General features: G+C 33.4%; 1 protein-coding gene across 4 annotated transcripts in view; it reads right to left on the bottom strand.

Annotated features, from left to right (window-relative positions):
• The window catches only part of LOC118187631 (tight junction protein ZO-3-like), a 369,809-nt gene that overhangs the window by 252,660 nt on the left and 97,979 nt on the right, over positions 1–19,170 (bottom strand). For all 4 annotated transcript variants that reach the window (XM_085822533.1, XM_085822530.1, XM_085822531.1 and 1 more), the window contains exons 2-3: positions 13,958–14,075; positions 4,272–4,416 (exon numbers count right to left, since the gene is read on the bottom strand). In XM_085822533.1, coding sequence (XP_085678659.1) covers positions 4,272–4,416; positions 13,958–14,075 — 263 coding nt within the window. The remainder of the gene's footprint in view (positions 1–4,271; positions 4,417–13,957; positions 14,076–19,170) is intronic.

Here is a 19,170-nt window from a genome sequence, read left to right as displayed (position 1 = left end):
GCAGCTCTTGAACCAAACACAATATCATAACTTAAAAGAACAAAAGAGATCAGTCACTTAAGTGAATCGGCATAAACAGAACGGCATGTCTGATAGCAAGACAAAAAGCAATTTTGTACATGATCGATCACTTTGTCTTCTTCACATTCATTTTCAGATTTTAAAAAAGGGTAATTTTTAGTGATTCATCAAAGCTTTTTTTGGCCGAAGACGTCTATTGAAAATCTTATTTATCAATGAAAATCTTCTTCCAGTGCAATCGAAATCAATCTTAATTATAATACGATTATTCCTTGACAATACAGAGAAATACACATTGCGTAAATCCTAATGCTCCGCCTGTTATTGTTAATAGACTAAAGCCGTCAGAGTAGAACAAGCTCGTAAATTATAATTTTACAAAAGCGCTGGTTAGCCAATTTTTAATAAGGATTATCAAAACTTTCTGGAATCCAATCATTTTTAGCATACATGATTATAAGAACAGCTAGTTTTTTGGATTCTTCTATAGTGAACGCGCGATTGAGGATTAGTATGTAAAGGTTGTAGAGACAGTAGGTACTTTTTGGAAGCATGCAAGATGAAAAATGAGCAATCGCCTTCGCTGGGGATCGAACCACAGACCTTTGTAATACAGGGCCAGCGTGCAGAACCACTACACCACGAAGACACGCTAGGAAGGCGGGAGAAATATCTTATAAGGTATTTAAAAAAAGGCCTTCTTTTAAAGAATATTCCTCTTTTAGAAAATTTTCGGTTAAAACAGATTGATAAAAACAAAATGCTAATGTATGTAAACTTCCTATTTAGATTTTAAAACTTGTTAATACGGTTGAAATTTCCATTACATAAACAATGCAAAAAAAAAAAAAAAAAAAAATTAAAGTCTTAACAATTCTTTATAACGTTTGACCATCTTCATAACTAAAATATTTTTTTTTAATTCTCTCCATCTTTTTTATTTCATGCGTTGTAAGAGACTAGTCAATTTCTGTCTTGCTGTTGTCTCAAACAATGTACACAAAGTAAGGAACTACGATTTCCATATATGTACTGGGTGGACCACGAAAACGTACCCGGTTTTAGGCGATAATATGAAAAGATGGACACCACATTTCTGACGCAAGGTACACAGCCAGAATGAAGAAACTAAATCTGGAACAATGAGTTAATAGGTGACGCCAAGTCCTAAGACATCCGTACAGTAGGCAGAGTGAGGGCAAAGGTTGGGGCCCTTATGCCCTCACTCTGCCGACCTTTATGACAGCATTTTCGTAGCCCACCCTGTATAACAGTAGCGAGAGCGAAATAACTTGCAGCGAAGCGAGACAGAGAGAATGAGACGCGTCCAAGATGAAATCCTCGTTCAGGATGATTTACTTTTCCAGTTCAGATTTCTCCTCACTGTTAAAATTAAATCACTGACAATTTTGAAGTCGTTTTTAGCTGTAGCGTTACATAAGTATCTGCGAGATAAGTGTTATACAAGAATCACACAACATGGATTAATTATGAAATGACACAATTTAGAGAGATTTGTTATAAGCAGTTACTATTTTCAGGACGGAAAGGAGAAATAATGAAATTAAAATGAAGAGTTAAGGGATTATTGCAAATCAAAATTAGAATTTTTATTTAAATATTAATTATCTTCTCCACTCATGCACATATGTCATATGATTCTTACATGATGTTAATGATGCATACATATATAACGCTATAGCCACGAATATTTTTAAATTCTGCTAATTAAAAGTCGAACCCCCTATCAAAATGAAACTAGATCAAAACTGATTTCTTCTAAACCGGGTTTTTATTTAAGACATTAAGACATGTCGTATTCATTCCTTGCTTCTCTCTGCTTTTTCAGCTTACTGCAAACGTTTTTCTTGTTTGTTTCAAAAATGTGAAAAAAACATTATAGAACGGATGCGCTTAACGCAAATTTTTCATCAGACGTTCGATAAGATAAAGAAGAGAGAAGTATCAAAGATGGTAATGGGTTTTTTGTAGGTGAGAAACTCCTAGTTTTATTTAATTTGTTAACTGTGCTTAGAAACAGTTTAGCGAAGGTCGAAAATGACAAGTACATAAAATGCAGATGCTTTTCTGAAAGGCGGAATTGAGACCTGTAAGGAAACCTATAAATTACTTGCCATATCATTGCGAATATGTTACGACATGCACAAGATGTTGCACGCAGTTGATATCAACGGCAAAATAATTTTTTTTCTATCAATCGCAAGGCAGCAGTGTAACTTGATTGACGTCTGCAAGAGTTGCAGAGCATTATTTGCCATACTCAGTCGTCACTGCAAAGCAATGAAGACAATATTTGATGTCCTGTGTCAATGATCACAGACGTAGTGTGACGATCCGCATTGTAAATCGAAGGCTACAGAAGAAAAATTTGGCCAGCAGGCAATCATTATGACTGCTATTCGCTGCAAGCCATCGCAGAACTCTTTTGGCTTTCTGACACACCTGTGTCATACGAATTAGAAAATATGAATGGATCAATGTTTTCTCGTTGTCTTCATTGATGAAACTCGTTTCTATCTGGGTGTTGACAACTGACGAATGCTATAAGATGTAAATGAGATATGTGTATGTTAGAAAGTAAGTTCTTGAAAGTTATAGAAAGAGCTTTGAAGGATACAAGTGGGGCGGGACACCAGAAATTAACGATCGGTTATACAGGTGTAATACGGGCTTGGGTGGTATCCATCAAAATCTAGCTCCGCCCTGCGTTTGATGGAGACTTCCCGTAGTTCTTCCACACTCTTCTCATACTACCAAACCTCACGAGAGGATTTTTGGCTGGATGTGCATTTTGAGTGTTCCCATGCCGCACAAAAACTATACACTTATAAACATCCATGACTTCGAACATGACCCAAAGATACAGCAGCTAGGAGTACTAATCACTGTATCGATCAGGGCGGCTAGAGAGTTTTGGTAGCGACCTCCTGCTGTATTGTTACGTAAATTACATCTCTTTGTAATATAGCAATATGGTACATGATTCGTTAAGGAAATTTTGCTGCCATTCCTGAATAACCTAAAAAGACTAATTTTCTATCAAGACAGCGCCAATATACAGGGTATTTATAAATGAATGGTACGGTTTTAAATATTAATCATAAATTGATGTGTTACTTTATATGGGGAAACCTTACAGCATAAGCAGCAGCAAATGTCCAAATTTTTATGCATTAATTACTATTCTTCAATATGTGCACCTCTGGTCACACGACGCATATCTACAGGGAAATCAAATTCTTTCTATACTTGTAGCATGTGTCCACCGTGACGGTCTGCAGTGCATGCTTTATCCGACCAAAAACTTCGTCAAGGGACACAGGTATTGGAAGCACATAAACTTAGTCTTTAACCAAACCTTAAAGAAAGAAATCGCAAGGTGTTAAATCCGGCGAACGGGATGGCCATGAGAAAAGGTTGTTGTCTATTGTTGCAGTGCGTCCTAGCCAGCGTTGGTGAACAACACGATTAAGAAGCTCTCGTACAATCCTGTGAAAATGGGGCGAAGCACCGTCCAGTTGAAAAATGTAATCATCATAATTGGTGTTCAGCAAGGGTAACAATCAGGTTTCCAACATGTCTAGAAATGAGTCACCGATCACAATTTCTTGTTCGAAGGAAAATGACCGTGCACTTTCCCGCGGGACACCGCACAGAAAATGTGCATGAAATTCACGCTACACTGAAACCACAGATCTGGACACCTGAAAACGAAGCACACAGATAGCCTTTTCCTGTTACGGCGAAATCTTGGAAAATGACGCCGCGGCTGCGCAGTAAGCATGACAAGCAAACAGCAGGTAGTGCATGAGAAACTCGGACAGTTGCCAATGCCTACGGTATAGGTTTTACGCGGGTAATGTAATACATCGATTTATTATTCATTTTTAAAACAGCACCATTCATTTATAAATACCCTGTATATACAGCTAATAACTTAAAACAGTGTCTGCACATTTTCAAATACTGCTCTCGTCGACAAGATCTCCTAATTATGCTTAGGCTCGCACTGAAATGAACGGAAACTAAATTAATCGATTAATATCCTGATAATATAAAATTTTAATCTTCACACCTTGAACCATAGAAACAAAACGACATAATAACCATAGAAACAAAACGACATAAAACCGAAACAGCCGCCAGTCGCAGAGAAAATGTTAAAAACATGGCTCGTACACCTCATTCTTAGAATAGAAATATAAAATGAAATCCCAGTATATACTTACGTTAGCATTCGAATGTGAGACACTTGGTTCTGTAAACCTGCCGAATGCTTGAGATAAGCGACTTCGGACAGTCCTGGTCAAAGATGGGTGGTCGGCGATCAAAGAGCCTGTACTTGATGCTCCATGGCGTCTTAGTTCCTGCTCTCTGAGGGAAAAAATTATGAGTTTTTAAACAAATCTCTGATTATTGTATCAAAGCATCTTACAGTTAAAGTTAGTTGCAGTACCAATGCCTTTTAAATACATATAAAATGAAGTACAATGATAAACATGATACAATAAAAAATCCAATTATTCGAATATAGATATCCAAACTGCAGTTATCAGAACCGCTGGCTCTTTCTAAACCATAGTTTCCTCACCATTTCGGCTTACTTTCTCCTCTTTCGGAGGGCCACCAGCGGCCGAGCGGTAAAGACGCTGAACACTGGTAGTTCGGTCTGAGGTTCGAATCCCGCGAACGGGCTGGCTGCATGGGCGTTTTCGTGGTTTTCCCCATGTGTAACGTGTATACGAGCCAGTTTCCCTTAGAAAGTCCTCCACGAAAGGCATCCCTCCCTTTAGGCAGATAGCCCTCGTGTGCTTTGCCATAATTAAATACACCACACCACCTCTTTCGGAGACTTGTTTCTGGGTGCGAGAGAACCTCAGCAACCCTTTCTAGATTGTCCGGTGTCCTTCAACTTTTGGACCAATGCTATATTAGAAACCCTTCAAATATAATCTGCAAACACTGACTAAATATGTATTTATGATCAACATGATAAAAAATAAATTAAGATAACGTCGTAATAATGAATAGCAGTAGGGATTTCAAACTTTTTTTCTTCATGACCCAATAAAAATGTTTATGGCTTACTGGTGAATTAAATACATTTTAATGCTTAAATATTTTCCCTTTTTGGAAGAAAGTAAAGAAATTATTTAAAAAAAAAATAAAATAATAATAACAATAATAAAACAGTTTTAATGAAAAGTATGACGCTCCTTCTCGTTTACTAGAACTTTCAGGTAAATAATTTCAGGTACTTTATTCTTAAATGTAGTTCGACATCTAATCGATTTCTGTATTTATTTTTTAGAATAAGAAGTGTCGAGAAGGCTGTTTCCCATTTGTCAATCGTAACAAAAGGCATAAATTTAATTGCCGCTTGTGCCAAAAATAAATATTTTTGAGGACAGGATAGCTAAAAATCTATCAATGGTATTTTGTTGAAGCTGTCTTTAAGCACTGTATCACAAGACAATTCAATTACGCAGTCTCAGATTTTATATTAATTCGGAAAGAGGTTATTATTATTATTATTATTATTATTTTATTAAATCTGTGCTGTGTTGCTATGAATTGCAGAAAAATTTCTTCCAGATTTTTCTGCAATCTTATCTGATATTCTTTGACAGCAAATGAAATTTCATCAGAACACTGTAATTTTTTAGCACTTAATTTACCTCCAAAGAAGCAGTTTAATTTCCTGATTCCACACGAAGGATGAACAAACTGAGCTTTTTCATTGCAAATTCCATCTTCTCTTGCACTTTAAATGCAGTTACATTTTTCCTTGCAACGAAAGATTTACTAAAACTGTCTTTAAATTCAAACACTGCATCTTAAGCCGATGGAGTATGCTGGTTTAAAAACCTTAAAACGTCTTCCCTCACTTTCAATAGTCTCTTCAAAACATTTCCTCTGGATAACCATCGTACTTCGCAATGTAAAAGAAGTTGCTTAAATTCACTGCCTATCTCTTTACATAATGTATTGAATAACCTGGAATTCAAAGGACGATTTTTATAAAATTTATAAAGTTCTTTGTAGTGAATGCCATTTTAACTAATGTAAGTACTACCAATAAAATTATAAATTTCTTCTTCTATTGTTGTTCTTGTATTTGGTGGTTTTCAAAATAGAAATCCTTCATTAGTTGTACTCTAAACACCATGTCTCACAAAACATATTAAATTAACATTGTCTGATATGTTTGAACTTTCATCAACTTGAAGAGGGGAAAAACTGTTCTGAGTTTAAGAAGCTACAACAGTTTCTTCGATTTACCTGCTGCTTCTCTGTGCTATTATAGAGATAACATATTTATCTGGTTTTGTTGTTTTTTATTACATATACAACATTTTTACTGCAGGAACCATAAACGTTTTTGAAAATGTATGAAGATATCCAAGTTCAACAATTAATTAGGATGTTTCATAGTAAGACATAACTAGATTTTTCACACAAAGCCCCCCTCAGAAAAATTCGAAGACATAGTCTGTTTTCTAGCTATTAATTCTTTCTTCTTATTTATAATGAAATCCATCTACTTATTATTGCATTTCAGATAACCAAGTGCCTGGTTAAATGGTTTTGAAGTTGCCGGGTTAAATGAAGTCCAAGTGCGCTTCAACTTGAAAAATCTTATGAACTCATTAAGGCCGCACAGCATGATTTTTTATAAGATTTTCATAAGCATGATTTTTTTAAATGATTTTTCATCTTTATTTGCTGATACACAATTATTTTTCTTCAGCACCTTTCATAAAACCACATTCTACATAATCATCAGAATACTGTCGAATCCAGGGTGCTTTTTTCACTTTTTGTATGTGTAGTGAATAACACCTCATGCTGCCGTTTGTTAGTACCATTCTTCGAACTTATGCTTGGCTGAACGTCACTTAACTGTTTGTTAATAGTGCCATCAACAAAATTGTTCCTGTCTGGACATCATTTGATTGTTTATCGATTATAACATGCACATATTTTTTTTTGCTTATGTTTTATTAATCATTTAACCCTTGATAATTAGATGTGATATAATATTATAATTAATAGTATATTAAGTATAAAAATGCACGCAATATCTCAACTAATAACTAACAATATCACTCAGAGTGCGAATAAAGCTGTGTCGCCAGAAGTTGATTGGAATATGGCAGTAGACCCTAGCAATGTTTACCGCTTTAGTCTACATTCGGTGTCGTCGCTCTCATACAAAAACGTTTGTTGGGTCTGTTGCCGTACTTCAGTTAAATTTAATCAAGCTTTGGTGGCACTGCAGATAACAATCAAATAAAAACTAAGCTAAGAAATAAATTAATAAGATTTAGTATCACATGTCATCTATGAAAGTATAAAATTACTAAATCTCGACCCATCTATTAACAAACGATAATATAATTTGTAACGTTAGTAATTTCGTTAAATTTAACTGCTACCCGACACTTTTGCCTTCGTGATATAGAGCCGGACCACAACCCGGCATTTGGAAAAAGTTAAGAAGGTTAATGCCTGTATAGAGACTCCAAAGGCATATGAACAATACTACGTAAGGTCGGTATAGGCAAAGTATGGATATGAAGTTGGATCGATATATGCATAGAACTGATACTGACATACAGATAAGATTTATTATAATAAAAGCCGTCTAATCAAGAGGACAAGAAATTGATTAAATTAATTACTTTTTACAGTATCTACACAGGATCGACATCGACATCAATGAGTTCAGATCGATGGAATCTTTTTGAGCTGCTATGTCAATTCTGAGCCGGCAGAGGCAACACCGTCTCGAAAGCCATCGTCGGCGTAACTATCTAGAACAGTGTTTCCCAACCTTTTTGTGCTATGCCCCTCCTAATCCTCTCTAAAATTCTCATGCTCCCCCTAGCATATACGTAATTTTTAATATTCGAAAATTGAAATGTTCACGAAAGAAACTTGAATGATAGGTTTTAGGAAGAAATTTCTAAGCAATTAAATGCCCATGTCTATAGCGAAAATTCTTTATAAAATACTTAAAATGTACCGCAATTTAAAAACTTTTTTACGTATACATCATTATTCTTTATTTTTGGGAGTAGATAGAGAATTATTGAAAAATTTTGACTTCTTGAAGAAATTGTGAAATTTGAACTTCCCTTGTTCCCTTAAACTCTGGATGAGTCCATTTTCAAACTGCCCCCCATAACAATCGAATTGCCCCCTTCTGGGGCGTGGGCCCCACGTTGGGAAACACTGATCTAGAAGGTGTTGGCAGAGGGGAATGTCTATTATACGCAACATCGAACCAATACCGCATTCTGTCCAGGAGATGGTGTATTTAAGTTACAAAATCAAATACAACTAAATTATTCTGATTTTCCAAATATTCGAATGGGGTTTTTCCAGACATCTGGAGTTCTGCATTTTATGAGCAAAATATGTACAATATAAGCCACTAAATCTTGTTTACATTTGCTGATCAACAAATCTTTTATAGCCCACACATATGCAAGAACAAGAAAATAATTAATTTTATTATTTCATGAAAACAGTTATAGGAAACACAACATTTTGGAATGTGATGTAAAGACAAAAGGTTTATATTCATATAGTATTCGATACTACGTCTTTCGAATTAAATTTTGTCTTTTCTAAAATTCGAAGACGAATAAAAAATTTTCCTTCCTCTCTTTGCCTTATACAAAACGCGACTCCTTGAACATTTCTTCCTTATATCATTTGTTAGTGAGTTAAAATTATTATTTTGAAAAACACACAATTTAACGCAGAACGTCCAAAAAAGAGCATACAGACTTTAACAGCTGATAAATCACTTTTTTCGGGTTTAACCGAATAAAAATAATGCATGAGGTTATACTGAGCTTTGAACAAAGGAAAATTATCCTAAAGTGGTTCAAGATGCTTAAAAATACAGTTAATGCGAAAAGACAGTTCGATAGATAATTTCAAAGAGACACATCTATTGGACGACTTGCATTTCTCGAATTAGAGATAAGTTTGAAGCAGATGGAACTGTTCAGAATGTCCACAGAAACACTCTGGATGATAGCAAACATCAACAAGGCCCAGAAGGCATAAAAATTTAATGGAATTCGTTAGAACTGAATAAAAATTGTGAAATGAATCTTGAGAGAGGATTTTCAAAATTCCGTGTCCATCATATTTTGAATAGCTGTCATTCGAAATGTTACACCCCAAGAACAATCCATGCCCTCAGCGAAGATGATCCGGACAAAAGAAGTCTTTTGTAAATTACATTTGGCAAGATATGCAGAGAGAGGATGCATAGTTTCCAAGAAAAAATAATGCTTGCAGCGATGAAGCTAAATTTAAAAATAGGCAATTAACAAAAATATTATTCATTCCTGTAGATTTATTTAAAATTTCAAAATAAACCGTCTGTTGATGAGCACTCACTTAATGATCTCTTTAAGTGTGTTCACACTTTTCGGAGGTCTCGTAATTAAAAAAAATAACAAGAGAAAAACGTTGCTTTTCAAATTGATTATATCTAAGATAAAATAAATAGAATTTCACTTTGGAGGCGAGGAAGGTAGAAACTCGGAAGAAGTTTCACACAGAAAGCAGAAAATAATAAGTATATTGTTCCCATGAAATGTTATATTGAAAAGAAATTAGCTGCACAATCAAGGATTAACTTAAAATCATACTTAGTATACATTTTGCCATTAAAATTAATCATTTTACCGGAAATTTTTTCATTTATCCTTATTAACATCATTATGATAAAATATTATAAGTTGAAAGTAAACACCACATAACTTTTAACACGTAAATGATGAAAATATATTACCCGATATTCTTATTCAATTCAATTACAGATTTTGAGCTTTATGAATGTTAAGGTAAAAGAGGCGACAGGTGCGAGTTAACTTAGGCTTTTATAACTAGCAAAATTAAGCTTTTGTTTGAATTGAATTTCAATATGAAATAGTGCAATGAATTTTGAAAGCAAAATTAACAGCTGGATCACCTTTTCCTACTTGAAGTCTTCCTGAACGACCGTTTTTCTGGTTGGAAAAGGAATTCAGAATTTAATGTTTCAAAACGGACATGAAAGCTTAGGAACAAAAATGAATTGGATTTTAAAAACGAAGACGAATTTACAACTTGGACTTGAATTCCAGAAATGGATATAATTCTATATTTTTTTTTTAAGAAGTTACGAATTTGAATAAGATTCAATTGCTCTAATCCAGTTTAGTGACACAGGCACCACAACCTCGAATTCACTATGCATTTCCGAAAAACCATCCGTTCAAAACTTCTGTTTTATTGCTTATTCTATTAATGCAAGCAACTGAAATAAAACGTGAAATGGCGCCATGTTAATAGAGCGGAAATACATGAATCTACGCAATTTTTACGTGTACATCCGAACCGTCAAAGTACTTCAGAGAAATTTTCCGTTCAACGGTGAATGAATAAAATGTTTCTAGATCAAACAATGCTGAATCTAAAGCCACGTTTTTCCAGAGAAAGGATTCTTTCCGGTGCTTCCAAAAGCTGCAATGTTTGAACAGTTGAAAACACCTCTATGTAAGTTTAACTGACTACGTAAAGTCATGAATGAATTAAAACTGGTGCTTTTTTATGTTGTTTAAATATGTTTTATTATGTTTTGTTAAATATGTTTATGTCTCTTTATAAGATGATAAAATAACAAAACAGCCAATGATTTCATCTACCAGTAAGATTCCAAAGACTTTTAATCAAAATGATTATTACGTAAAATAGAAGAAAAGGTAGGAAAAAAATGGTTGCGTTTTGCTTAGGCTCTGATTTGGGTTGCTCGATAAATGGCTAGAGCAATCTGCTAAAAATACAGGGCGAATATGCGCATACTACCTTTCATTATTCTCGCCTAAAAGGCAACGTCTCGATTCACCCTTTACTCAACTCAGATTGAACCAGGAATCCCTTGATTCCCAACTTAAGGTTCCAAGCTAGTTGCATCATATACTTAAACAATCGTATGATTTGTATTATTCTGTATTCGTATTTAATTTCGTAAATTTATATTTTGCCATCTTGGTCACTGCAATTAGAGATGCTAACTGCCGTGTCGATGTGCTTGTGCTAAAATCTTCCAGATAGTTTGGATGTTTGTAAGTGTATAAAGTCTTCATGGCATGGAGATATTTAAAATACATGACAAACCGAAAGCTCTCTCGAGTGGTTTGGTGGTAAGGGAAGAGGGGTTCCATTTCCTGGAAGATTCTCCTTCAAAATTGGAACGGAACTGCTGGAAGTCGAACTGCCGCTTATAAGACGCCCATGCCAACGATAGACGCAATTCTGTGCTCTTCGCAACGATAAAATCCTTAGATTTGTTCTGAAGTTACTCTCAGACAAGTGATAACAACTTAAACATAACAACAATATATTTAAACTGTTTTTAAAGTACTTATTAGTACTTCCCTGAGAATTACACATTTCAAAAAATCGACGAGTTACCACCTTGAGTGCAAATCAACTTACACAAGCACACATTAAAATTATGCAATTTTTTTATTTTTTTATTTATATATAATTTTTTTTAACTTTTAATTATCAGTCGACTGATTTTGTGACTATGAGGACGAATAGAGTGAAGACATTGAGGGGAGAGAATGCTCACCAATCTCTGACGACATCTGACGATTTCTCCTCTACTTGGCGACATTCAGGACGTTTCCTGGAAGTTAGTTTCTGAAGCCCAAGAAGCAAGTTTTCTGGAAGCGTCTTCCCTTTGAATAATGATATTAATAGGAACCTATGAGAGGTTTAGATCGAAACACAGATCTGTTTTTAGTCTTCTGAGCTAGTCCCAGCTTAGGTCGGATGTCATCTCGGCGACATGTTCACTGGAGAATTTATCGATGGAGGACTGTTTCTTTTTATGAATAAGCCCAAGTTTAGACTCCAGAGCGAAAGTAGGCGTTATTTGATTTGGAAGGAACTTGGAACCCGTTATCATCCATCAAACATCCGTGAAAGAGGTGCATACGGAGGAGGCAGTGTCCGTGTCTGGGATAGTATCTTTTGGGCGGAAGCACAGACCTCCATGTCTTTCCACGTGGAACCATGAATACTCAGGCCTATAGAGATGACATCCTTGATGCTTATGCGTGCCCTTATGCCAGGACAATAAGTGATGATTTCCTGCTACAGGACGACAACGCTAGACTGCACAGGGCTCACATTGTGGATATCTTCAGTAGCAAACAACAGCATGCTTGGGATGCTTTAGGAAAACGTATAGCTGCTCTCAATCCTCTTTTTGAGACCTTTGCCACGCTTGCAACTGCTTTGCTACATCAATGGTTCTCACTTCCAACGTAACTCATAGATTGCATAAATGAAAGCATCGCGCATCGCTGTATGTATTGTATTGCTTCTAGAGGAGATCATACACCATACTGAAGGTAATATTCCTATATTAAACTGATACATCTGATTTGTTCATTTCATACATTAGCACCATAATTGTCTCGTAATTTCATGTTATTTTATACCTTACTATGTGTTGTACACTGTGGATCAATTTCATAAAATTCTACATGTAACCTTTTATCATTTTTGTGAATTTTCTTAATTAATGATAATCAGTGCACATATACTCGTATACAAACAAAAAGTAAATTTTAAAATTGCAAAAAAATTTAGGATATTGAAAAAATATTGTAATCAACTGCTAAAGCAGCTTCGATTGCATAAATAAATCTACTCCTTCCAGAGACGAAAGAAAAATAGCAATCTTTAAAATATATATATATATATATATATATAACAAATTTTCACCATATAAGTTTTACCGAAAAGGAAAGCAACTTGTAATAAGGAATTTTGAAAAGTACGTCCCAGGCCGAAATTGGGTATATATTCGAGTAAACACAACACACACAGATACATATATAGTATTTACAGTTAGGTATCGTATATAATCTGAGACCTTTTCTTTGGGGGGGGCTATATTTTTGTTTTTAAAATTCGTCTTATAATCGAGTATTTTGATAAATGAAATAGTAGAATGAAGAGAAGGCATTTAATTAGAATACTAATAGAGTATAACGCGGTTTTACTAAATAAACCACAGAGGTAATTATCGTGAATGTAAACTCATAACTGCGTTATCCACTAAGATAATTATCATGAATATAAACTCATAACTAACAAAATCTAACTCATAATAACACTAATTACTACAGGCACATCTAGATGAATGATTTCAGTTTCGCCATATATCCACTTTAAAGTACTGCTCAATAGTATAACTGAAAACCAAAAGGCAACAACGTATTATTCACTTTTTCCTGACTTACCATTCAATACCATAGTCAAATACGGTATTAATATCCTTCATTCAAATAAAATCAAACGAATTCTAATCAAAATGATATTCATCGGATATTCACCTGCATATTTATTTCTTAAAATTAATCATGAAGGAAGGATCTTAGTAAACACAGATATATACTGCATTAGTGACTCATGCATCAGGGCATGAAACATTTCTATTTCGAGTTGCTTAACTTATTCACATTCTTATGTATCATTCTGATCTAAATTAAAATTTATACATATAATAGGGAGCAAGACAGAAATATATATATAGAGGGAAATATACATTTTATATAGATATATATGCATTCCTGCTCAAGGAAATATGTGTTCACATTTTAGCATATTTCATTAACCATCATTCTACGAAAGAACACTAAATAACTGATGGCTTCGCAATTCTCAACCAGACATTCATGAAGACGCCTCAAGATATTGGTCTTTTTGAAAAAAGAGGGCAACAATATGCATTTCACAATCCCACTTAAACCATTCTATGAATGTGTATCTCGGGGAATGCTTTGCAAGAGAAAATAGACATCTTGTAAAATGGACAGTTGCATACCTGTTGGATAGTTTGGGCGCCAGAGATTCCAAGCTGACAATACCTCCTCTGTCTGGGGCAGCGCTGTGACGCCATCCTCCCCAAGAGTCACGCTGTTGGTTGGGTTGCGCACCGTGACCTGAAATGGAATCCAAAGATCAGTAATCAAAATATCTTCAACATTCGCAGACATCAATATAAATACTCAGAACAAACGGTTGTCTCTCTTACATTAATTCTTTTGGCAACAACGCATGCACTTGGAATTTTTTATCAGGGCATGCTTATCCGACCATCTACATCTCTCTCTATATACATAGAAGCATTTTTCTGCTAGAAAATAAACAGTCACTCCGCATTTACCGAGAACGAATAAATCGGATAATATAGCGAATATGTATATTAAAAAACATAGAGCAAGACAAATAAAAGGATGTTGTATTAAATGTTATTGCTAATTAAAAATATTAAGAAAAATGAACACTGAAAGGATGAATTGAACATCTAAAAAAAGGCTGCTTTTAAAAATTAGGTGATTTTTGTTGTTGAATTTTATGTGCCATAAATGCGAAGAAAGCGGTATTTAATAATAAAGTTAAAAAGACAAAAAAAAAAAAAAAAAAAAAAAAAAAGCTGTATTAGGAGGAGTAAGTCTAAAAGCTGACTGACAAACTGTGAGCTCAATGAGAGTATAAAAAAACCTAAACAAAACTTGACCCTTCCAGGTTTTTAAAAGAATTATTTATTTTACTGTTTAGTTGTTGTCACATTAATTATCGTGGATATCGCCCCTGACTTTACGCTCGTAATTCGGCAGTTAACTGTTCTTTACACCGAATACTAATCGCCTAAACCTTGCATGACAGAGAAATGCAAATTTCTCAGATAAGCCAAATTATGAATCTTAATAACGAATTCCTCCCCCCCCCCGAATAGAAAAGATTAAAAAAAAAATTAGCTCATACTTATTTAGCCATTAGAAATGCCTATATTTAATCTTTTTTTTTTTTTTTTTTTTTTTTTTTGTCACTATTACATTAAGTTACGTTTATCATGGCTTTATCACTCGTACAGTCTGAAAATTGTTACCATTTCACCAGACATACGATCATTTTTATCACTCACGCGTCATGGAAAATTGCAAATTCTAAGAGATATTGTCATTTCACCCTTTATCGATCATTGATATATCTTTTAAATTAAAAGAATGTATTACTTAACTCAGCTTATATTAATTTAGAAGTCAAACAACAAAAATCAGCGTTATATTTTCAAATTTTCACAGCAAACGCGCTGATCTTTGTTTGACTTCTAAATTAATATTTGTTCGACGTGTCATTGTATCTTAATTAAGTCTGCTCAATCCCAGAATTAATTTTAAGGGAATATACATACTTTTTATATCTTTACTTTTATTTTATGAAAATAATGTTTGACTGATACGATTTATAAATACATTTAATTTATGTGATTCATAGCATACCTTACTGATAACTTTTTATAGGCATTTACATCAATATTAAATTAATAGCATTATTAGAATATGTTTCTAATGAATATGTTTTTAAAGTTTATATACTTCGATACAGAATAATTGTTTGATGGAAGCTTAGCAATGAATTTTTATATTCCAATATATTTTGAGAGAACAGCTGAATAATTAATAAAATAATTGTCATTCATTAATAACACCTACAGTTTTCCCAGTTTATAAAACATATTTTATTAAATATTAAACTATATATTTATAGTAAATCTATTATCTTTTATTTTGTTCTTTATAAAGAACAAATTATTAGCAGATGTGTAATTTTAACCTAACTTTAACACACAAAAAGTATTAGTATAATTCAAATTTTATATGTTAAATTACACATTATAAACAACTTTTCCCACAAAAATTTAAATATTTGTGAGAAAAATAATTTTTAATATTACACATTCATTTGAAGAATTAAGTTGAAAAAAAAAAAAAAAAAAAACTTAGGCTTTTGTGCAGTGCCTCATTTCCACAGATGCAAACCAGGCACATGCATTGGGCCTCCAAACTCTCTATAGTATTTTAAATACGTAAGCTGTAGAGGTTCTACAATAGAAAATTGAGAACAAAAGTAAAATGTCAAAATTTATATTTCAGTATTTAATATATTGCGAAGGTCGTAAATTTCCATCTATTTCTGAACATTTTCTATCAGATTCAATTTACTAAAAGATTTTTTATTTGAATTTTAATTACTTAATTCGGAAAAATATAAATAAAAAAAATCTGAAAGGGTACAGATTTTAATGATATCCCAAAACGGCTGTTTTAAATCTTATTATGGTTTGACAGTAGAGATTACAGATGGCCCAGGCGGAACAGAGAAACTCTTTATACAATATTAGATAAATATGTATTTAGACTAGCATGGGAATGTTATATATATTCTGTATACTTGAAAAGTAAAAAAATATGTAATGCAATTCTGTAAAAATATATGATGTTTTTAATTATATATATCATAAATTAAATGCACTTGTATTCAAATCAACCACATTACAAAGGAAAAATAATGATATTCTTAAGAACTGCATCTAGTGCATTTACATAGTTTAGTTTATTACTTAGTAACAGACTGATTAAATATAAAAGAATAATACTTAATATTTTTCCGAATGGCAACAGACTCGAATAAAAAGTGAAACCACGCAGTAAAGTGAAACAGCACAAAGTCGGGTTTCGGGATTAATAGCACTTTTGGGGCTAATATAAAGAATTGCAGTCTTTTTCATTTAAACTTACAGGTTATCAAATTATGATCAGTTATATGACACGATAATTTTTCAAAAATTCCAGAATTAATTTTTAAGATTGCTAGGACATAAATACCACGGAACGGCCCATCAGAAGTTAAAAGAGTCAAAAGAAAGTGAATTTTTTATTTCTATTTAAATTTATTTTCATATATTTTATTACTGAACTGATAAAAAAATTTAATAACCTTACTTTGGTCATATCGCTATAACATAATTAAAATTAAGTATTTTTTAGGTTTTTCCTTTTTTTTTCCCCAGATTCTTTCTGAAAAAAAGAAAATCCTAGTTTAAAATGTGTAATTTTATACTGTAGGGCAGTGCTCCGCAACCGGTGTGCCGCGGCACACTGGTGTGCCATGAGTAGGATTTAGGTGTGCCGCAATCAAATACATGTATTTGACATTTTGCAATTTTTTATCATGTATTTAATACACAATGACAATTTTTTTTCCTTAATAATGTCTATTTTAAATGTTTTTATATATTTCACTGTTGTGTGGTTGTGTGTGTGATTGTAAGTGTGTGAGCATTTGAATTTTTTCGGCACTTCCTTGATAACTCGGAATTCAAAAATATATAACCTTTTTTAAGCGCAGGTATCACATTGATAATTATTATGATTGCATATAAATAAATATGTTATGGTTTTATAATTGTATATTTTTCAAATTAAAAACAAAAATTTATTGTAAATTTTGTGTATAAATCAATACATATATACATTAGCTTTTGGTGTGCCACGAAATTCCAGAAAGATTTTTTGTGCGTCGCAGGTGAGAAAAGGTTGCGGAGCACTGCTGTAGAGTTCCTCACTCTTTTGGTTTAAGCTGAATGTCGAGTAAGCTAGTGCACTATGTAGCGAGTTCAAACAACTAAAACGTAGACTCGAGAAGGGTTAAATTACCCTTTTATTCAAATAAGAACCACAGTCGGTCTCTTCTCGGGATTACAGAAGCCTCTACTCAGTCTTTAACTCATTATAAGAAATAAAAAACTAAACTATAACAAACTAAACGAAACTTACCGAAGCTAAACACAATTATCTAACGTAGTTGGCCCTTTATTTAAACTAGCCCGCGAATATCAAAAGGCAGGTAATAAATAATACGGCCAAGCGTAGCAGCTTCAAGAGTGACTTAGCCCGAAGGCAAACACAGATATTCCTAGCACTCTCTAACCAAGTTAGTTGAACCTTTCTTAAATACTTTTTCTAACTCATTTAAATTCAACGCGATTCTAAAAACTCATTCTGGTTGGGAGTTGTAAATGGAAACAAGAACGGATAGGAAAGGTTTTTCCAAATTAAAATAACTGTTATAAAATTCAAACCTACCTTACAATACTTTATAGGAAACTAAAACCATGGAAACAAAACTTACAAAAATGTGAAACGCATTTTTTGTTTGAATAACTTTGTATAAAAAATACTGAATTATAAAATTATTTTATGAAATACTCTGTCTGAAATTTACATTGCCTGAAATACTGTTTCCAACCAGTAACAGTTATGATGTTAAAAAAAAAAAAGGGGGGGGCGATGGGGATGGGGAGTGGTAAAAGAATATGTTTCGGGCCTTCAGTTTTGCAAATACGGCCCTGCTTTTGTACAGATTTTATTATGCATTGATTGACATTATAATTCAAATATACGCTGATTAAACATTAAACTTTTAAAGAGCTTTTAGATCTCCTTCTGCTCCGTCGCCTCTTCTATCAAAGTCACTCAGGAACCATTTTATTTCAGAGACTAATAAGCAGAAGCAATGCCTAATAATTGAAAATAATGCAGCTCAATAAAACAGTTGCAAGATAATCGAGGACTTACGTCTGTGGCAGACGAGTACTTAGATAGTTCGTCGAAAAGCACAACAGTGTATATGTATATACGTGTGGTAGGAGGAGGGTATCTTAACTATTGTTCTCCTTCTCCTTTCATATTTTATCCATTGACAGATATACAGTTACAAGTTTTCATCTTCATTAGTTTCTAATTAGTATTCCCCAATTCAATTTGCACGCCAGCGTAATAACAAAACAAAACTATCAATTCTAACTTCTTAAAAATCATGACTCTTTTCATGTGAATATTCATCATTATGAAAAAATAAAACAGTCAGCTCCATGATTAGCATAATTATCTATCGAGAGGTAAAAGAAGATTCTTTTTCAGAATATGACCGTGTGTTTATAGTTTTAATTAAGGTCACTAGATGGCAGCACTATCAAACATTTAAGACGGAAAACCATGATAATTTCGACATCCTTCACGTTAAATCATAAAATTAAAATGTTTAATTCTTTTTTATGATATTTATCTTTATTTTAATTTGAGTGCTTAACGATGGTATGAAACATAGAAAAGATATCAGTTAATAGTTACTCTCACAGTAAAACTATCTGTGAAAGATGAGCAGTTAATACTTCTTTTAAAAGAGGCA

The sequence above is a fragment of the Stegodyphus dumicola genome, chromosome 8 (genome assembly GCF_044657685.1).
Source record: "Stegodyphus dumicola isolate Sdum_Otavi_A_Nest chromosome 8, ASM4465768v1".
Lineage (NCBI taxonomy): Eukaryota > Metazoa > Arthropoda > Arachnida > Araneae > Eresidae > Stegodyphus > Stegodyphus dumicola.
Note: the sequence above shows the minus strand (reverse complement) of the source record. Positions and strands in the feature narration are given on the sequence as shown.